Source organism: Microcaecilia unicolor, chromosome 8, assembly GCF_901765095.1.
Source record: "Microcaecilia unicolor chromosome 8, aMicUni1.1, whole genome shotgun sequence".
NCBI classification, from domain to species: domain Eukaryota; kingdom Metazoa; phylum Chordata; class Amphibia; order Gymnophiona; family Siphonopidae; genus Microcaecilia; species Microcaecilia unicolor.
In genome coordinates, this window is record NC_044038.1 from 224,859,395 (window position 1) to 224,880,559 (window position 21,165).

Below are 21,165 nucleotides of genomic sequence, written 5' to 3' on the forward strand. Positions count from 1 at the left end.
CTCTCTGGCTGTTGTCTGATGCTTGGCCTCTGTAACATCTATATATCTGTAGGTGTATAGACAGGCAGCCCATTACTGGCAGTTGAGATGGGAGGGGGTAAGGAGACACACAACAGCGGCCTCCGAACTCTGCCACCATCTTTCAAACCTGAGCCCCACACTCAGCGAAGAATGCTGGGGGGCTATGCCACAGGGCTTCCCCAACATCTGCACTCATAAGATGTAGAAACAGAAAAATAAAGAGACAGGTCAAGACCATATACCTATCCCTTCCTCTATCTTACAGATCCTACGTACTTGTTCTAAGCTTTCTTGAATTCAGATACAGTCTGTCTCCACCGCATCCCACCACCCTTTCCTTGAAGAAGTATTTCCTCAGGTTACTCCCGAGTCTGCTGCCTTTCACTTTCGTCCTATGCCCCCTCATCCTAGAGCTTCCTTTCAGTTGAAGGAGACTCAAGTCCTGTGCATTTATGCCATGGAGGTATTTAAGCATATCTCCCCTCTCCCACCTTTCTCTTAAAAGTATACCCCATATGCTTTTTGATGAAAACCAATGACCATTTCTGGATGGCTCAATCCTCATTATCTTTTTGAGGGTGTGATATCCAGAACTGTACACACAGGACCCTAAAAGAAGTCTCAGCAAAAAACTTAGCATACAAGGCAAACGATGCACCAAATCCAACGTGGAAGATAAACAAAAAGGGAGGCCTTGTAAAAGAATAGTCTTTATTGATGAATTAAAAGCTCCCAGAGGTTCAACATAAAATGCCCAACCGTGAAGCTGGCAACCCTGACTCTAGTAGGATTACTTGCTACGTAGGCCATTATCCTGTCGCCCCACCTGGCTAGCCCACTAGCAACCTGCCGAAAAAGACCCAAATGTAGGTATCTAGAGAGACTGCAGTGCGGTTCAGATTCAAGTATTAGCTCATTGTGAACCCGGAGTTAAGTATTACCGGGATACACAAATACACACACAGACACAGTGATATATGACGTCGTCTCACTTACGTAAAATGATCAAGAGGACAGCAGTCACAGCAAGAGCACTAACCACAATGACAGCAGCTATGATGCCGGGGTGCAACCTGGTTTCTGTGTGACAAAAGAAAAAAAAAAAATGACAAGTTACAATTCTGTTCCGTTTCTGTCCGAGACTAGCCCGCCACCCGGGAAGCGGTTCCCACGCATCTCATTATTATGGTTTTCTGCACATCTACTGATATTTAGAAGTGATTAGTGGTAGAAACCGTAAAAAATATTTGCATATATTGCTGGCCCCCCATGTGCAAACCTATCTCAAACATATTACTAAAATTGGGGGGGGGGGGGGGGGCTGGGAAAACATTATTCAGAACGGACGAGTAAAGAAATTGGCACTGGTAAGTCTTTTTTTTGTTGTTGTTACATTTGTACCCCGCGCTTTCCCACTCATGGCAGGCTCAATGCAGCGGGCAATGGAGGGTTAAGTGACTTGCCCAGAGTCACAAGGAGCTGCCTGTGCTGGGAATCGAACTCAGTTCCTCAGTTCCCCAGGACCAAAGTCCACCACCCTAACCACTAGGCCACTCCTCTACTGTTGCTACTATTTGAGTTTCTACATGGAATGTTGCTATTCCACTAGCAACATTCTATGTAGAAGTCAGCCCTTGCAGATCACCAATGCGGCCGCGCAGGCTTCTGCTTCTGTGAGTCTGACGTCCTGCACGTACGTGCAGGACGTCAGACTCACAGAAACAGAAGCCTGCGCAGCCTTCTACATGGAATGTTGCTAGTGGAATAGCAACATTCCATGTAGAATCTCCAATAGTATCTATTTTATTTTTGTTACATTTGTACCCTGCGCTTTCCCACTCATGGCAGGCTCAATGCGGCTTACACGGGGCAATGGAGGGTTAAGTGACTTGCCCAGAGTCACAAGGAGCCACCTGTGCCTGAAGTGGGAATCGAACTCAGTCCCTCAGTTCCCCAGGACCAAAGTCCACCACCCTAACCACTAGGCCACTCCTCCAAAGTCTTCACTGTGTCTTTAAGCCTTTTCTGAAGATGTTTAGGAGTTTATCTGGCCCCAGGTCAACATTTTAATCAAAAAGATTTTCTGGAAGATGAGACAACTTCAAAAGGATTAGATACTGTTTCCACCAGGGGCGTAGCTACGGGTGGGCCTGGGTGGGCCCAGGCCCACCCAGTTTTGCCTCAGGCCCGCCCCACCCAGAAGCAGAGTCCATCAGCTCCGGACCCCAAACAGTTTGCCACCGCCGATCGCGATTCCGACTCCACCCCTCTCTTCCTCCCTCCCTCGGCGCTGCAGTAATGTACCTGGGATCCCGGCAGCATTAGCGTTGTATCCACGCTGCCTTCGCACTGCCCCGGAAGCTAAAGGCTTCCGGGGCAGTGCGAAGGCAGCGTGGATACAACGCTAATGCTGCCGGGATCCCAGGTACATCACTCAATTACTGCAGCGCCGAGGGAGGGAGGAAGAGAGGGGTAGAGTCGAAATCGCGCGATTCTGGACCTCGCGGGCGGGCGCCTTCGCACTGCCCCGGAAGCCTTCTCTTAAAGAGAGGGCTTCCGGGGCAGTGCGAAGGCAGCGTGGATACTTAGCTAATGCTGCCGGCCCGGGATCCCAGGTAGAAGCGCCGGACGGAGGAAGAGAGGGGTAGACGGTCACGGACTCGGCGATCCTGGACCTCATGGGCGGGCGGGGCGTAACTTGATCTGGGAGAAGTGGGGCACAGTAGAGGGAGGGATGGTGAACAGAGTGAGGGAAGGAGCAGGAGATGAATGGGATTGGGAGGGGTGGTGAGCAGAGGGAAGGATGAGACTGGTAAATGCTAAGTAGTAGTAGACTGGGAGGGGTGATAAGTAGAGGGTGGATAGGACTGGGAGAAATGGGGCACAGCAGAGGGAAGGAGCAGGGGATGGATGGGAGGACAGGGCCCAGGGAGAGAGGAGAAATTGCTGGACATGGAGGGAAGGGTAGGGGAGAGAGAATTGCTGGGAATGGATGAATGGAGGGAAGGGCAGGGGAGAGAGGAGAATTGCTGGGTATGGATGAATGGAGGGGGGCAGGGGAGAGAAGAGAATTGCTGGGTATGGATGGAGGGGATGGGAGAGAAGAGAATTGCTGGGTATGGATGGAGGGGAGAGGAGAGTTGCTGGACATGGGTGGATGGAGTGGAGGGAAGAGGAGAGGAAGGTTACTGGACATGGGTGGATGGAGGGGAGGGCAGGGGAGAGGAGGGTTGCTGGACATGGATGGAGGGAAGGGCGGGAGAGAAGAGGGTTGCTGGACATGGATGGAGGGAAGGGCGGGAGAGAGGAGGGTTGCTGGACATGGATGGAGGAGAGGGAAGGGAGAGAGAAGAAATGCTGGACATGGATGGAGGGAATGCAAGAGTGAGGAAGGAGATAAGATGAGGGAAAAGGAAGAGGAGAAAATCTGCACATGGATGAAGAAAATAGGCAGAAGCTGGATCCACTGGACAGTCAAGTCTGCGGAGGACCCAGAGCAAGAAATAAAGAAGAAAGGCGGAAAGTAAAGAAATAAATGGAAAGGAAGCCCTGGAAACGGAGTTAAGAGGACAGATAGCAGCAGAATCGAATACTGGGCCAGCATGATCAGAAAAACAAAGTCACCAGACAACAAAGGTAGAAAAAAATCATTTTATTTTCATTATAGTGTTTGGAATATGTCCACTTTGAGAATCAGGTGCTCAACATTAAAAGTTTATATTTATTTACTTATTTATGGCATTTTATCCCACATTAAACATGAATTAGATTGGAACCTGGGATCATTTAATGTTTTTTTTTCCTGGAGAGAGTAATGCATTGCCTGCTCTCTCCCCGGCTATAGCCAGCTCTGCAATTTTGAGGGGAGGTGGACGGGAGGGGGGGCGCAGAGGTGGACCGGGGAGAGAGCCTGTTAAACATTTACCAGCACACCACTGTCTAGTGCCCACCCTTCCAACCTGTTGGCCCACCCAAAAATTGACTTCTGGCTACCCCACTGGTTTCCACGTAGATCAGTTTAAGATTCTGATTCAAGCCCTTATTCTGTCACAGCTTGATTACTGTTAATAGCCTATACCAAGGCTGTCTTCAGAAAATGTATTGTTAAATTGTAAATTCTTCACAATACTGCAGGGTAGATTGCTTTACAATGGAAGTAAAGAGGTGTGGTAGCCGTGTTAGTCCACTCTTAAAGGTTATCAGTAGAAATCAAACAAAATAAAACATGGAAAAGAAAATAAGATGATACCTTTTTTATTGGACATAACTTAATACATTTCTTGATTAGCTTTCGAAGGTTGCCCTTCTTTGTCAGATTTCCGATCTGTCCAAAATTCCGCCGCACGTCTTATCTACCGCGTGAACCAATACGCACATATCACCCCTCTCCTCAAGTCGCTTCACTGGCTCCCGATCCGCTACCGTATACCGTTCAAGCTTCTCCTATTGACCTTCAAGTGCACTCAATCTGCAGCCCCCCCCCCCCCCCCATTACCTCTCTACCCTCCTCTCCCCCTATGTTCCCACCCGTAACCTCCGCTCTCAGGACAAATCACTCCTTTCTGTACCCTTCTCCACCACCGCTAACTCCAGACTCCACCCCTTTTGCCTCGCATCACCTTATGCCTGGAACAGACTTCCTGAGCCCATATGCCATGCGCCCTCCCTGCCCATTTTCAAGTCCTTACTCAAGGCCCATCTCTTCTCCCTTGCTTTTGGTACCTAACCACCTTCCCATTCCTGATACCTACACTGACTACATAGTTTTTACCTTTAGATTGTAAGCTCTCTTGAGCAGGGACTGTCCTTCCCCATGTTTAAACTTGTACAGCGCTGCGTAACCCTGGCAGCGCTATAGAAATGCTAAGTAGTAGTAGTATCTTAATAAGATCAGTACTTAAGTGGACCCTCTTCCCATGTTAGCATCCGGTTACCCCATGCTCATTTCGGTTGGACTTTAACCGTGGTCCCTCTATGCAAGTCCCCCAGGCTTCCCTAAGGCCTAGTGCCTCACTACTGCCATGATAGTGGAGGAGTGGCCTAGTGGTCAGAGCACCGGGTCTTGCAATCCAGAGGCGGCCGGTTCAAATCCCAGTGCTGCTCCTTGTGATCTTGGGCAAGTCACTTAACCCTCCATTGCCTCAGGTACAAACTTAGATTGTGAGCCCTCCTGGGACAGAGAAATATCCAGTGTACTTGAATGTAACTCACCTTGAGCTACTACTGAAAAAGGTGTGAGCAAAATCTAAATAAATAAATAATTCAAAGTACTACATGAAAAGTTCTGGGGAAGTAGGGGTGAAAATTAAACCCAGTCATACGGAACCAAAGTTAAAAATTTTCACCAGAAAGTGAAGGTGTCAAGATTCAGAATGATCCCCAGATTTTTCAGCAACGATTACCTGCAACAGTACCGCTGAAAATCCAGCGTGACCAGCACTTGCCAGAAAATGCCATAACAGTCTTGGATCACAACAAGAAAAAAAACAAAACACTAGGGAGAGGTAAAAATACTAAACAGTGCCGTAGCGAGGGCGGCTGACAGCTGGGGTGGGTCGCCGCTGCGCACACCCCCCTCCCGGAGCGCATTCCTACTGCCATACGAAAGCGGGGGGGGGGGGGGGGGGGGGAGGCGGGAACGCCGATCCGCCCCGAGTGCATGTCGCTGGGAGCTGTGTCGGCTCCGCTGGTTCCCTGCTCTCTCTGCCCCGGAACAGGAAGTAACCTGTTCCGGGGCACAGGGAGCAGGGAACCAGCGGAGCCGACACCCACACCCCCCCCCCCCCCCCCCCCCCCCGCAGCGTGCACCTGGGGCGGACCGCCCCACCGCCCCCTTCCTACGCCACTGCTAAACAAGAAAATAAAAAAAAAATCAAACCCAATCAAGACAGAGACTCCAACAATACTTTCAAAAATGATTGTGAAGGGAGAATTCATTATAAGCTGCTCCCGCACCAGAGCCATCTTTCAATAAAACACGCTGTCAGATATAGCTCACTTGATTGCTCTATATATCAGCATTCTCCCTTGTAGACAGATAATAACGTGCCCAAAACAAACATTAGTGTGTATTTTTTAAATTGTTCTTTAACTATACCACTCTAATGAGTGTACTAAAGAATTTAAAAAAATACACATTAACATTTATTTCGAGCATGTTATCTACTTACAAGAGAGAATGCTGATGTGTAGAGAACTCAAGTGACAGCGTATTACATTAAAAGATGGCTCGGACGCGGGAGCAGCTTATACTGAATTCTCCCTTCACAAACAATTAACCACTCTTTGAAGGTGCTATTGGAGTCTGTCTTGCGCTTGGGGCTTGATTTTTCTTGTAGAGCAGTCTTGGGGCAGATTTGGGGAGGAGAGAGTAGTGGATGCTTGGAATGCCCTCCCGCGGGAGGTGGTGGAAATGAAAACGGTAACAGAATTCAAACACGCATGGGATAAACATAAAGGAATCCTGTTCAGAAGGAATGGATCCTAAGGAGCTTAGCAGAGATTGGGTGGCAGAGCCAGCCGGTGGTGGGAGGCGAGGATAGTGCAGGGCACACTTATACGGTCTGTGCCAGAGCCAGTGGTGGGAGGCGGGGCTGGTGGTTGGGAGGCGGGGATAGTGCTGGGCAGACTTATACGGTCTGTGCCAGAGCCAGTGGTGGGAGGCGGGGCTGGTGGTTGGGAGGCGGGGATAGTGCTGGGCAGACTTATACGGTCTGTGCCCTGAAGAGGACAGGTACAAATCAAAGTAGGGTATACACAAAAAGTAGCACATATGAGTTTGTCTTGTTGGGCAGGCTGGATGGACCATGTAGGTCTTTTTCTGCCGTCATTTACTATGTTACTATGAGTCAACAGTTAAATGGGCACTGGGGATATTCCATGCTGGTACTGGCATTGTTAAGCAGGCATGTAGGACCACACAAAAGGCAATGTAGGACAAAACGAGGACCTAACTTTGCTTGGTTAGATCTGCAGCTACCTCACTGAATATCAACCATACCCGCGTAATTTCTGGGTGCATATTCCGCCAAAGTCACTATGCACACATTAGCCCTCTCCTTAAGTCACTTCACTGGCTCCCTATCCGTTTCCATATTCAGTTCAAGCTTCTCTTATTGACCTATAAGTGCATTCACTCTGCCGCTCCCCAGTACCTGTCCACTCTGGTCTCTCCCTGCGCCCCCCCCCTCGGGTACTCCGTTCTGTAGATAAATCTGTCTTATCCGTCCCCTTCTCCTCTACTGCTAATTCTAGACTCCGTTCCATTTATCTTGCTACACCTCACGCCTGGAATAGACTTCCCGAGCCTGTACGTCTAGCCCCGTCTTTAGCCGTTTTCAAGTCCAAACTCAAAACCCACCTCTTTACCACTGCTTTTGACTCCTAACCTCTACTCGCTTGCCCTGTCTTTTATCCGCACCTCTTTATTCCCTTACCCTTAATTGTTCTGTCTGTCTGCCTGTCTTATCTAGATTGTGAGCTCTTTGAGCAGGGACTGTGTTTTTTGTGTATGGTGTACAGCGCTGCGTATGCCTTGTAGTGCTATAGAAGTGATAAATAGTAGTAGTAGTATTGCTGATGCCCAAATATGGCCCGACCCTGACCCTGAATATCCAGATCTAAAATTAGCTGGTAGCAGTCATCATTTAAAGAAACACTGACCACTGTTTCTGATATATTGATTGCTAAGTTGTTAGATAGACATATTGTACAACTAACCAAGCAAACCTCAGTGCCATAGCATCCACATTAAGCTTGAATCAAAAAGGCTAAATATTTGCTTAGAAATCAGTCGGGAGAAGGCTATACTGTATTAAATCAGTAAAGCCAAAATCTAAACCAATGAAACCTCAAATCTCCATGGGAAAGCCCCTAAAACGTTTTAATCAATCCCACTTGGAGTCCAATTCTATCATAGGTTTCAATTAAAAAAAACCGGTAAAAAGAGCAGCAAGAAAAAAACAACTCCATAATCAAAATAATGGAGACAAAAAAAAAAAAATTGGTTTCAATATCAATTTTACCAAACTACTAACATAGCCCTTACGCGAACTGAAAAATATACACCACCAAGTTCCCAAAACTACTGTGCACAGAAAAATGAAAACAAAAAAAATATCCCACTATTTAATCTTTGAAAAATAGACAAAAGATCGTCGCTGAAATTCAATGGCACATTCCCAATAAAACCCCAACAAGGGTTACTTGTTTCACCAGCTGCTGCGTCAGGGGGAGAACATTCACAATACTGAGTAGGCTCAAGATTGCGGTGGGGAAAAAAAAAAAAAAAAAAGGATGCCATTAAAACCAACAGCCAATCACATCGGCACCCTAAAGGGAAACGCACATTAAGCTGTCTAGGCCCTCAACAGTGCCCATAATGCACCCGCTCACCCGCCACACTGCGCCCAAAAACTAGCCAGTAACGTTTTCCAGCTTCACACCAACAGCATAAACTGCACCCAACAATTCAGTTAAATTTTAATTCTTCGAAGTCCAAAAGTTCCAGCTATCCAAATTTGCAAATACTAAAATGTTGTTTTCCCAAATCCAAATAATCTCAGGATTGACTTTGAAAGGTCACACCCAATCCTCCTCAGTGATGTGTTCTATCAGTAAGTGACCTCCGAAATAGGGTCGCTGTTATGTACATATAATTTTTTAAGTGAATAAATATAAAACAGTTGGTATCCTCATCCATTCTCCTCACTTTTTTGTTTCTTCTTCTTCTATCAGTAAGCCCATCAAACTCTTACACCCATGAAACTATCCAAGTGTTTTGCGATGTGCACACACCAGTGGTGTAGCTACGAAGGGGGCCACGGGGGGCCTGGGCCCCTGTAGATTTGGCCCTGGACCCCCCTGCCGACGACCCTTTCGACCCCCCTCCCACCACCAACTTTGCTAGCGGGGGACCCCAACCCCCGCCAGTCGAGGTCCTCTTCTTCCTTCATTCTGTTTCTGAACAGAACGAAAGAAGAAGAGGACCTCGGCTGACAGGGGTTGGGGTCCCCCACCAGCAAAGGTGGGCAACGGCTGGGGAGGGTTGGCGGCGGGAGGGTGGGTCGAGAGGGTCGGCGGCGGGGGTCAAAGTTGGTGGTGGCGGCAGAGGCGGGGGGGGGGGGGGGGGGGCTAAAATGTGCCCCCTCACCTCGAGCTTTGGACCCCCCTCCCGCCGAAGTCTGGCTACGCCCCTGGCACACACAAAAATATTTTAGGCACAAGGTTCCATAACTCGATCACCGCAGCAATATGCCATAACTGTGTATCAGTGGCGTAGCTACATGGGGCCTGAGGGGGCCGGGGCCCCCGCAGATTCACCCCAGGACCCCCCTCCCGGCGAACCCGCCCCCGCCGCCGCCTACCTTTACTTTTGCTGGCGGGGGATCCCACTCCCCGCCAGCCAATGTCTTCTCAGTCCTGCCTGCTCTTCAATTTGTTTGCTGACGTCCTGAACGTACAACGTGTAGGACGTCAGCAAACAAATTGAAGAGCAGGAAGCGACTGAGAAGACGTCGGCTGGCGGGGAGTGGGATCCCCCGCCAGCAAAAGTAAAGGTAGGCTGCAGCGGCGGCGGGTTCGCAGCGGGAGGGGGGGCGGCAATGTCGGCGGTGGGGGGGCGGCGCCGGGGGGAGGGCTAAAATGTGCCCCCTCCCCCCGGGCTCCTGCCCCCTCCCCCACGGAAGGCTGGCTACGCCCCTGCTGTGTATCAACCTGACACGTTTGTGTTTCAGAATGATCTTCTGTTGCATGCCTTAGTCATTTTCTTTAGTGTTCACAGTGTAAAATATTCTAACACCAGAGCTACCAAGGGGGCCAGCATTTTCAGCGGGAGATTTAGGGAATGCCCCAAGACCGACTATAGCTCCACTCCCAACGCACCTTACAGATGCATCCCACGGCACCAGCGGTCGTCTCCCAGAATCAAGAGCAGCAGATGCCTTAATAAAAAGACTGGTTCTACAGCAGCAGGAGATGACGTTTTATTAAGTGTCTCCTGCTGCTGCTGGAAGGATAGCTCCTCAACGGGAAATCGTGGCTTATCAGCGGGAGTGCAGGAAATAACCTACAAAGGCAGGAGTCTCCTGATCAATGCGGGAGACTTGTCAGGTCTGTAGCAACCCCTGTACACAAACAATAGGAAAGTCTACTGGTGCCAGGGAGCCATTCCCATTCCTCTTCCTACAGATTTTTCTCCCATCCCCTTAGCGGCCCCAGTCAGAAAGAATACCTTAGAGCCATCCCATCTTTGTCCTTGTAAGTACCGGGGATGTCATTTCACACAGTAAATCACTTAAGCACATAACAGAAGCCCACAAAAATAGAAACTTACCACAGATCACATCAGATACATTTGTACCATGCTTCTTCATCACCATCCCCAAGTTCTCACATCTAAGAGGGAAGAAAACTTCTGCTTTTAAAAAGATCACGCAATATAAATCCAGTCAGAAATAAAATATCCAATTCTTAAGGATTGCCAGCAGAGGGCAGCATTTGCAGAGATAACAGTCAGGCAATAATAAACATGGTAAGCAAATGCTAGGTAATAAGTGCATCCATTAGGTCATAAGTCCTCAGCAAGCAGGCCCAAGTACCTTCTTTTTAAAATGATGGCAATGCACAGTGATACCAGGTTACAAATTATATCCAAATCATGATAGGGTGAATCATACTGGTGGAAGGCTGGTTCAAGATGGCACAGTATCAAACAGAATAAAAGTCCTGCAGGAAACAGAGGCCCTTTTACTAAGGCGTGCTGAAAAATGGCCTGCGGCAGTGTAGACGCTTGTTTTGGGCGCGCAAAAAAATCATTTTTCAGCGCACCTGTAAAAAATGCCTTTTTAAAGATTTTTTTAAAATTTTTGCCAAAAATGTACGTGCAGCAAAATGAAAATAGCCGTGTGTCCATTTTGGAATGTTGACCTAGCGGTAAGGTCTCACGCGGTAACCAAGCGGTAATGGTCTACACGCATAAAATGCCGATTACCGTCTGATTACCGCCCACATGCCAGAAAATAAAAATAATTTTCCGCCGCGCGTAAAAAATGAAATTACCACACAGGCCACGCAGTAGCTGGGAAGTAACTTGGAATTGCAGAGCGCTGGGCACACATAGGAGCTTACGCAGCTTAATAAAAGGGCCCCTCAGTGCAATCTGGAGCCTTTAAGGTTAGAAATTCCTTGTGTGATGGGGAATAGTGAGGGGGGGGGGGGGCGGGGAACTACCTGATCAATTTGACAGGATGAAGAGATAGCCAATGAAATGCTAACAGAAATTAAGAAAGCTAACAAAATGTGGGAAATTTCAATTATCACAATATTGTTTGGGCAATCGTCACACAAGGACATACTAGGAAGGCCAAGCAGCTAGATGTGGTAAATTACTGTTTCATGAAATAACCACCTACTACTACTACTATTTACCACCTGATACAAGAGCTAAGGGAGGTGTGCCACTTGCTGTGTGGCCAGGGCCGGGCCCAGGGCCACGCCACCACCCCCACCCCCCAAAGTCGTCGCCGCCCCCCCTCCGTTCACCACTGGGCCAGGCCCCCCTGAGTTCAAATCATAGCACCTCACCTGGACCTCGCTCCATGTGAAAGAAGCACAGCAGCGGGGCAGTCTGCAGATCGCCTCCCTTCGGGCCTTCCCTCCCTATGTCCCGCCCTCACGCAAGTTACGTCAGATGAGGGCGGGACACAGGGAGGGAAGGCGATCTGCAGACTGCCGCTACTGCGCTTTTCACACGGAGCGAGGTCCAGGTGAGGCGCTATGATTTGAATTCAGGGGGGCCCGGGCCCAGGGAATTTTGTCCCCCCCCCCCACCCCTTTTGGCGGCCCTGTGTGGGCTGACAGAAGGTATCTTCACTCTGTCTGCTGTGCCTAGCATTAATTGTACAATAATACGTTTTCAGACGTCTCTGGGAGTACCTGTTACTTTTAACCCGCTTCTTTTTCTGCTCAAATGTTCTCGGTTATTGCTTCACACTTTCATTAATCTCTCTTCTTGACTACTGTAATATCCTTTATAATGGTCTACCAAGTTCTGCTATTAGGAAATGTACCTTCCGATACTGAAAGTGATTTAAACAGGCAGAACCAGCTCCTGCCCGTTTAGATCGCTTGGAGCCACCCAACCGCCAAAACTCAACGCGGTGTTGCTGAGTATCGGCTCTGATCGTCTATGTAGAAAGTGCCGGCACCAGGTGAATTTAGGAGAGCTCAAGAGCACCGGGGATCCCAAGGTGGGCCCGGAGGGGCGGCAGGGGGCTCAGAGGGCTAAAGGAGCACTTGAAGAGTTATGCGGGCTCCGGTATAAAATTGATCAGCACCTTAATAAACTCCAGCGGCTAGCAGCTGGACAATTAGACCCCAGCAATGGTCAGCATTTATGAAAACGCTGTCCATCGTCGGCTGAATATCAGCTGGTTAGTGTGCAGAATGGCACTTAATTACTGGAATTCAAAAAGGCTCAAAGAAGAGCGACCAAAATGATAAAGGGGATGGAATTCCTCTCGTATGAGGAAAGACTAAAGAGGTTAGGGCTCTTCAGCTTGGAAAAGAGACGGCTGAGGGGGGATATGATTGAGGTCTACAAAATCCCGAGCGGTGTAGAACGAGTACAAGTGAATTGATTTTTTTACTCTTTCAAAACGTACAAAGACTAGGGGACACTCGCTACATGGAAATACTTTTAAAACAGATAGGAGGAAATATTTTTTTACGCAATGAATAGTTAAAGCTGTGGAACTCGCTGCCGGAGGACGTAGTAACAGCGGTTAGCATATCTGGGTTTTTAAAAATTTGGACAAGTTCCCGGAGGAAACGTTCACAGTCTACTACTGAGATGGACATCGGGGGAAGCCACTGCTTGCCCTGGGAACGGTAGCATGGAATGTTGCTACTATTTGGGTTTCTCTCTACTTGTGACCTGGATTGTCCACTGTTGGAAGCAGGAACTGGGCTAGACAGACCCCTGGTCTGACCCAATATGGCTATTCTTATGTTCTTATGTACTGTGCTGTCACTAGGTGTACCCTTGCCTGTGAGCATGCATGTAATCTGTACATTCACATGCAAAAGTGGCACTGCAATGTGGGCACCCAGTTAAAAAAATTGCCTCCTATGTATCCTAGTTCCATCGCTACGGACTTTGCTGCCTGTAACGGAAGTGAATTTTAAACATTGTTTTTCAACCCTGTCTTGAACGACCAGTGCACTCGGGGTCTGTATTGTTGATTAGAAGTAATTCTGTTTTAAAATGATTAAGTGCTATCTTAAAGGATTGCTTTTCAACCCTGCTTTTGTCCGATAATACACTCTGAAATCTTGTCTTTGACTGAAAGTAACTTTTCTTGTAAATACAAAAATAAGTTGGAATGCAGGAGATAAGACACAGCTCTAACTAATTTGGTATGTGAAAGGGAGGATGGCACTTGTTTTTCCGGGCCCAGCTTGGCCACCTGGACTTTGGAAAGCACGTGACCACGTTCCCATGGTCCTAAATAAAGAAGCATTCTGTAACTTTCCATAGCTCTGAATATGCGCTCAGAGTCTAATAAAAAGGGAGGGCTTGTCTCAGCAGAGTGGGGGTTCATCTGTGGGCAGACGTGTCATGCACAGGGTTTTGTTCCTGGTTTGAAGTTCCTAGCTCTCGCTAGAAAGGCCTTAACCCTTTCATCTATGCAGACGATGTCACAATATACATTCCTCGCAAATCTAAACTGACAGAAATCACCAACGAAATCAGTATCAGCTTGAACATCATGGACTCTTGGGCAAATGCATTTCAACTAAAACTCAATAAAGAAAAAACAGACTCTCATCCTCTCATCCCAACACAAAGCAGACTCCATAATTATCAAACCCCAGATCACACCCTCCTTATTTCAGACAGCCTGAAAATCCTTGGCATTACAATGGACCGCAACCTAATACTAGAGAGCCAAGTGACATCCACAACAAAGAAAATGTTCCACTCAATGAGGAAACTCAAAACGCGTGAAACAGTTCTTCCCAAGGGAAACATTTTGCAACCTGGTACAATCAATGGTACTAAGCCATGTAGACTACTGCAATGGAATTTATGCGGTATGCAAAGAACAAACCTTAAAGAAACTTCAGACCGCTCAAAACACGGCAGCTAGGCTTATCTTCGGAAAAACGCCTTTGCAAAAAACTACACTGGTTCCCAATTAAAGAACGCATTGCTTTCAAAATCTGCACTCTGGTTCACAAAATTATCTACGGTGAAGCCCCGAGATATATGACAGACCAACTAGAAACACATCCGAATCAACAAGAACCTATCTAAATCTACACTATCCAAGCTGCAAAGGACTCAAATACAAATCAACTTATGCATCCAGCTTTTCCTACATAAGCACACAACTGTGGAACGCATTACCAAGAGCCTTGAAAACTACGTACGACCACCTAAACTTCCGGAAAACTCTAAAAACTAACCTGTTTAAAAAGGCATACCCAACCGATTCAACATAAATGCCTGATCTCTGCAACACAACAAAACTAAAATACGTAATGGACATAACACAACTCTTCCGTTGTATGATTCCCTAATGTGGCTGTGCCACGTGAACTATCTTACCACAACATCACACTGTATTTGTTTACACTGGAGTCTGCAAACGCCTCTCCGGTACTATGTAGGCCACATTGAGCCTGCAAATAGGTGGGAAAATGTGGGATACAAATGAAACAAATAAATAAAATAAACGCGCTAAGTGTATTCTGTAATGAACTGAACCTAAACTCTAATTTGCACGTTTCAAAAGGAGTGTGGCTATGAGTGTTTCGTGGGTGGTTCAAAATTTACACGCGTAGTTATAGAATACGGCCCAGTGCGTGTAAATCTATGCACAGAGATTTGTGTCACATTTTCGTTGGTATAAATGGAGGCGCGTAGGTTTAGGCGCTGGGATATCAAGTAAGCGTATTCTATATTCTGAACCTACATCTAGGCACAGCTTATAGAATACGCTTTGGCGGAAATGTTTACCGCGCAGATTTTTCAGGCGCCTTATATAGAATCTGGCCCGTTATGCCCATGCAGAGTTTCTCTTCACTATTGACTTTGTTTAGTGTTTATCGGCAAACTTTATATATCACCTTTTCTAACAAAATATACTGAAACAATTTACAATCTCTCTTCCTTCTAATTGCCTCTCCGTGAACCTTTCGACCAGGGGAATAGCCAGACACCCAATTTTGGGTGGGCCTGGGCCCAAGATGGGTGGGCAGAAGAACCCCACCTCATCCCACAGATGATGTGGTCTCTCCTTCTCTCACCTGCATGCCATGTAGGGGCTCATTTTCAAAGCACTTAGCCTCCCAAAGTTCCATAGAAACCTATGGAACTTAGCCTCCCAAAGTGCTTTGAAAATATGCCTCATGGTCTCTCAAATATCCTCCCTCTCTCGCATATCTTTTAAATAGCAGATTTTCATCGGCAGCAGGCAGCAACTAATACACACTGCTGATGTTGGCTCCATACCCTTCCCTCTGATGCAACTTCTTGTTTCCGCCTAGGCAAGAATACATCAGAGTGAAGGCTATGGGGCCGGTATGAGCAGTATGCATCAGTCACTGCTCACTGCAGGCGAAGATCTGCTATTTACAAAGTATGAAGGAGGGACAGTTGTTGGGAGTTTTCGGCTTGTGGGATCCCTGCCAGCCACATTATAGCTATGCTGGTACTGGGTGGGCCTGAGCCCAAAGTGGGTGGGCCTGGGCCCACCCAAGCCCACCCTTGGCTACGCCACTGCTTTCGACCAGTAAGAGAGGGAACCCCACATACCTGGTGAAATTGCTGCACGGCTCGACAGAGGATGAGATGTTAGAGAAAGCGCCGGGAGGGCAGGCCTCACATTTGGTGTCCGAAGACTGTGTAGCTGGGGGAAAGAACCAAGACTCGGAGATCAAAAGGCGTTTTTCTCTCTTTTTAACATTTGTAATTCATGTCTATACCTCAAACTCTTTCCCTTCTTCTGAAGGATGCCTTATACTGCTATAGCTCTAAACAAACAGTTATTCCCAGTCTTCTCATGGGAAATAACCCACACAAGCCTTTCTGAAGGCAGAAGGGAAGACGAGAGAGGTAGAGAAAATAAGAGTAACAGACATGCGAGACACTGATACTGTAACCAACTGCTATTTTTTTGCCCAGATTAAAGCCAGATAAAGAATGGAGGGGGGGTCACAGGTCAAGTGCTCAACTCCTTTGTGAATAATCAGACTTGGTTATTTTATTTCTCTCTCATATGCTTAGTCAAGATCGGGAGGCGGGGCTGGTGGTAGGGAGGCGGGGATAGTGCTGGGCAGACTTATACGGTCTGTGCCAGAGCCAGTGGTTGGGAGGCGGGGCTGGTGGTTGGGAGGCGGGGATAGTGCTGGGCAGACTTATACGGTCTGTGCCCTGAAGAGCACAGGTACAAATCAAAGTAGGGTATACACAAAAAGCAGCAAATATGAGTTATCTTGTTGGGCAGACTGGATGGACAGTGCAGGTCTTTTTCTGCCGTCATCTACTATGTTACTATGTATATTCTATCTCCGACAGTACTGGATGGTTCTCACCTCTCTGGACGACTCCAAATCCCAAGCCACATGGTGTGTCTTTTACACAGGTTGCACACTCCTCACTGGAACAGTGTCTGCCAGTCACACACTCACACATGGTATCGATCACATCTGTGCCTTGGGTCTTCACAATTAAGCCAGCATCTGGACACAGAGACAGGACAGAATTCCAGGTAAGACATCCTGGCCGTTGAAAATAAGCTGAATATACTTTACTAGAACCAACCAAGACTACCGCTACTACACCAAAATAGCTGGCGATAACTTAAACCCACACTGTTAAGCCATATATATAAAAGTGTTTACTTTTATTTATTTTTTTCTTTCTATCTTTATCTTTCTTAAGAGTACCCTCAGTAAATTCCACTGTTTTCAGGCAATCACATTTCTATTGCCCAGTGGCATAGCATTTCTTTCATCAGGCTACTCATTTTTCTCTTTTGTGTGCGTGCTAAAGATGTGGATGATTTCACTCAAGACCATTTGCTTCGTCTTCAGGTTGCAAGGTTCCGGGGACATTAATCAGAAAACCTGGGTACAGCCCTCAGCCAGCAGTGGCAGAGCTCTCAAATGCTTTAGAGGAAAACAAACAACTCGTACTGTTATCGCAGTAACGGTGAAGGTGACAGGCCTTCTCTTGGTTCCACGTTGCCTGATACTCCCCATTGCTACACGCTTTGCACTGGGTCTCTGTTGTGTCCGTGCAGTCGGAGTCTATTTTATATCCTGAGAAGAACCAAAACAGGGACTGGTTAGTTTGGGGGAAGTCAGCTGGAGCATGCCAGAATTCCATAACCATCATTCAAGTCTGGATTTAAAGTCATAGCAACTGAATTGAAAAAACGAGAAGTACAGAAAGAGATTTCCATCGCCATAAATACAAGGAGCTGTAAGAAACAAGACGTGCCAGCTCTGCATACAGGGAGCAATTCTGTAAATAGGCACCTCTCCGTAGACACCCTGATGCCGAAGTTTCTTAAGGTAGGCCGGGGAGAGCCTACAGGTGGTCTGACTGCCGGGTTTGGGGGGGGGGGGGGGGGGGGGGGAGTTTCGGTTTCAGCTGTTAACGTACTGGCCTTCTCAGCCGAAATCCAAACCCAGAATTGGGACCGGTTTCAGTGTCAAATCCAAAATTCAGTCGGCCTATAGGTACTATGCACCAGGGGCGTAGCCAGCCTTCCGTGGGAGAGGGGTCCAGAGCCCAGGGGGAGGGGGCACATTTTAGCCCTCCCCCCCGGTGCCGCCCCCCCCCCCCGGCGCCGACATTGCCACCCCCCCTCCCGCCGCCGCTGCAGCCTACCTTTACTTTTGCTGGCAGGGGATCCCACTCCCCGCCAGCCGACGTCTTCTTCTCAGTCCTTCCTGCTCTTCAATTTGTTTGCTGACGTCCTGCACGACGTCAGACTCAGAGAACAGAACTGTTCTCCGAGTCTGACGTCCTGCACGTCCAATTACGTGCAGGACGTCAGCAAACAAATTGAAGAGCAGGAAGGACTGAGAAGACGTCGGCTGGCGGGGAGTGGGATCCCCCGCCAGCAAAAGTAAAGGTAGGCGGCGGCGGGTTCGCCGGGAGGGGGGTCCTGGGGTGAATCTGCGAGGGCCCCGGCCCCCTCAGGCCCCACGTAGCTACGCCACTGCTATGCACATATACCCAGCATGCCCCCTAATTCTATGAGAGACATTAAAAATTGTGTGCACAAATTTGGGCACAATGTAATTGAACGAGCTAATTAGCGCTGATAATTGGCTTGTTAGCAACCAATTACTGACACTAATTAAATTTAATTGAAATATACCCATGTAAATTAATTTTACATGCAAGTTCCAAAAGGGGGCGTGGAAATGGGAGGGGCATGGGTGGAACGGGGGCATTCCTAACATTTACACACATTGTTATAGAATGAGGGAGGATGTGTGCCTAATTTAGGTGCGTATATTTACACCATGTTTCAGTTGGTGCAAATGGCCACAGCTAAAGTTAGCAGCGATTCCCAGGCATAAGCGCTATTCTATAAATCGTACCTAACTTCAAGCGCGGTTTATAGAACAGTGCCTTTTACGCACTGATGTTTTTGGTGCAATACATAGTGCACATTTTTCTTAAAGACAGTACACTATTTGCACTTAGTGCACACGTCTTCCCACGGGGCGCACACACATGAACTAGTACACGTGCACAAACCATCACGCATGTGCATGTACTCAAGAAAGAATGCACACCATGTACACCCTCTTTAAGACAATCTGACAATGGAAAAAAAAATAAACAATTTTTTGCATGCCCATCCCTAGTTGAAACCCACTATTACTGAGCACATATGCGCACATACAAGGCCACGTTCCACTCCCTCTAACACAAGTTTGCATCGGAGGGGGTGAGACATGGTAGGCCTTGAATGTGGACAGGTGTCCTATACCACAATACTGCCTTAGGAGCTCCAGGATGCACAGGTAGAGGTAGGGATGGTGGTGGAAGCAGCAGTGGACGAACGGAGGAAGCAGGCTGAGAAGGGAAGAGAAGAGGAGAGATGCTGAACAGGGCCAATACGGGGTAGGGAAAGGAAATATGCTGGACACCTGGAGAGGGGGGTAGAGAAGGGGAAATGCTGCCCACACCGTGCAGTATAATATGGAACAAAAGTATGGCCTGGGCAACAGTGGATTATTGGGAATGGACCGGAAACATGGGATATGAAAAAGAAGGCAAAGGTTCTACAACAGAGCTAACTGTATGAGTACCCATGGGGAGATGTACAGTCTGCGGCAGAAATGCATGGGAGCAGTAGAATACACAAGAACAGGATTAGTGACTAGTCCATACAATGCACGGAGCATGAGAAAAACACTGATTGTGCAGGCACACTTTGGAGGGAGGGGTAAGGGGGCACGATATGCAGATACATACCCGGCGAGCATTTCTTGCAGCACCTGCCAGCATTCTCATATTCCATCGTATCACAGGTTAAACTGAAAACCGGATAAAACTGGAAATAAAGTTTAAGAAAGAAATTGATCAAAACATCTTTCATTTCAACACTGAAATTGCAATGTATAACAGTCTCATGTCATTATCTGTGGCTGTCCCCTATTCAGTTCGCTGCAAACTTTACCCAAAGTTCATTTCACTTAATTTGGAAGATCTGACTATTGTGTTTGTTTTTATTGTGATAGCATTAAACATTGATTTCATTTTTTTTTTGTTTGTTTGTTTTTTTAGAACTGTAATCATATGTAACGATTCTGCTCTTCACCGCTTCACTTGAGGACTTTTTGACTTCAGACAGGCAGTTTATAATGGCTTTAAATAAATATTTTTGACTAGAAGAGTGGGCAGTGTGGGGCTGCGATCCAGAGATGTGAACTTGGAGGCATCCATTTGATTGGCCCAACTCATTACAGACTTTCTGTAAAGGCCTTTAACCTTCCCTTGGCCTACAATGCATTACAAGTTTCTGGGGTGAAGATGTGCTTTATGCACTAAGGGTCTTATTTTATAATAAAGGTTATGCTCCTAAATTTACACTCCTAAAATTTATGGAGCATAATTTATGCTCACAGATTTATGCTCCTAATTTACCAGCATACTCTGAGGGGCAAAATTGTATGGGGCCGGCCATCTCCGTGGCCGGCTCCGTAAATGGGCGGAGCCAACCATCTTTTTTTTTTTTCGATAGTACGGTTGGGGCCGGCCAAATCTCAACATTTAGGTCAACATTAAAGATGGTCGACTAAATGCTGAGATCACTGGATTTAGAGATGGGCGCCCTCGGTTTTCGCCGATAATGGAAACCGAGGGCGCCCATCTCAAAAACTAACAAATCCAAGGCATTTGGTCGTGGGAGGGGCCAGGATTCGTAGTGCACTGGACCCCCTCACATGCCAGGGTACCAACCAGGCACCCTAGGGGGCACTACAGTGGACTTCGCAAATTGGTCCCAGGTGCATAGCTCCCTTACCTTGGGTGCTGAGCCCCCAAAAAACCCACTCCCCACAACTATACACCACTACCATAGCCCTAAGGGGTGAAGGGGGGAACCTACATGTGGGTACAGTGGTTTTCGGGTGGGTTTTGAAAGGCTCCCATTTCCACCACAAGTTTAACAGGTAGGGGGGGATGGGCCTGGGTCCGCCTGCCTGAAGTCCACTGCACCCACTAAAACTGCTCCAGGGACCTGCATACTGCCACGATGGACCTGAGTATGACATTTGAGGCTGGCATAGAGGCTGGCAAAAGAAGTTTATAAAGTTGTTTTTTTGAGGGTGGGAGGAGGTTAATGACCACTGGGGGAGTCGGGAGGTGATCCCCGATTCCCAGTTCGGGCACTTTTTTGGGACTTGGACCTGAAAAAAAAAAGGAACAAAATAAAATGGACCAAATTCTCGCCAGGGACGCCCTTCTTTTTTCCATTATCGTCCGACGGCGCCCATCTCTTAAGCAAGCCCCTGTCCCGCCTTCACTACACACCTCCGCTATGCCCCCGGGAACTTTGGTCGTCCCGGCGATGGAAAGCAGTTGGCGCCGACCAAAATTGGCTTTCGATT

General features: G+C 47.7%; 1 protein-coding gene across 1 annotated transcript in view; it reads right to left on the minus strand.

The window, feature by feature from the left end:
- Window positions 1-21,165, minus strand: part of CD40 (CD40 molecule) — a 59,100-nt gene that overhangs the window by 23,311 nt on the left and 14,624 nt on the right. Inside the window, exons 2-7 of the mRNA XM_030213147.1 lie at window positions 19,529-19,607; window positions 17,224-17,349; window positions 16,621-16,767; window positions 15,842-15,935; window positions 10,355-10,416; window positions 1,018-1,101 (exon numbers count right to left, since the gene is read on the minus strand). Coding sequence (XP_030069007.1) covers window positions 1,018-1,101; window positions 10,355-10,416; window positions 15,842-15,935; window positions 16,621-16,767; window positions 17,224-17,349; window positions 19,529-19,607 — 592 coding nt within the window. The remainder of the gene's footprint in view (window positions 1-1,017; window positions 1,102-10,354; window positions 10,417-15,841; window positions 15,936-16,620; window positions 16,768-17,223; window positions 17,350-19,528; window positions 19,608-21,165) is intronic.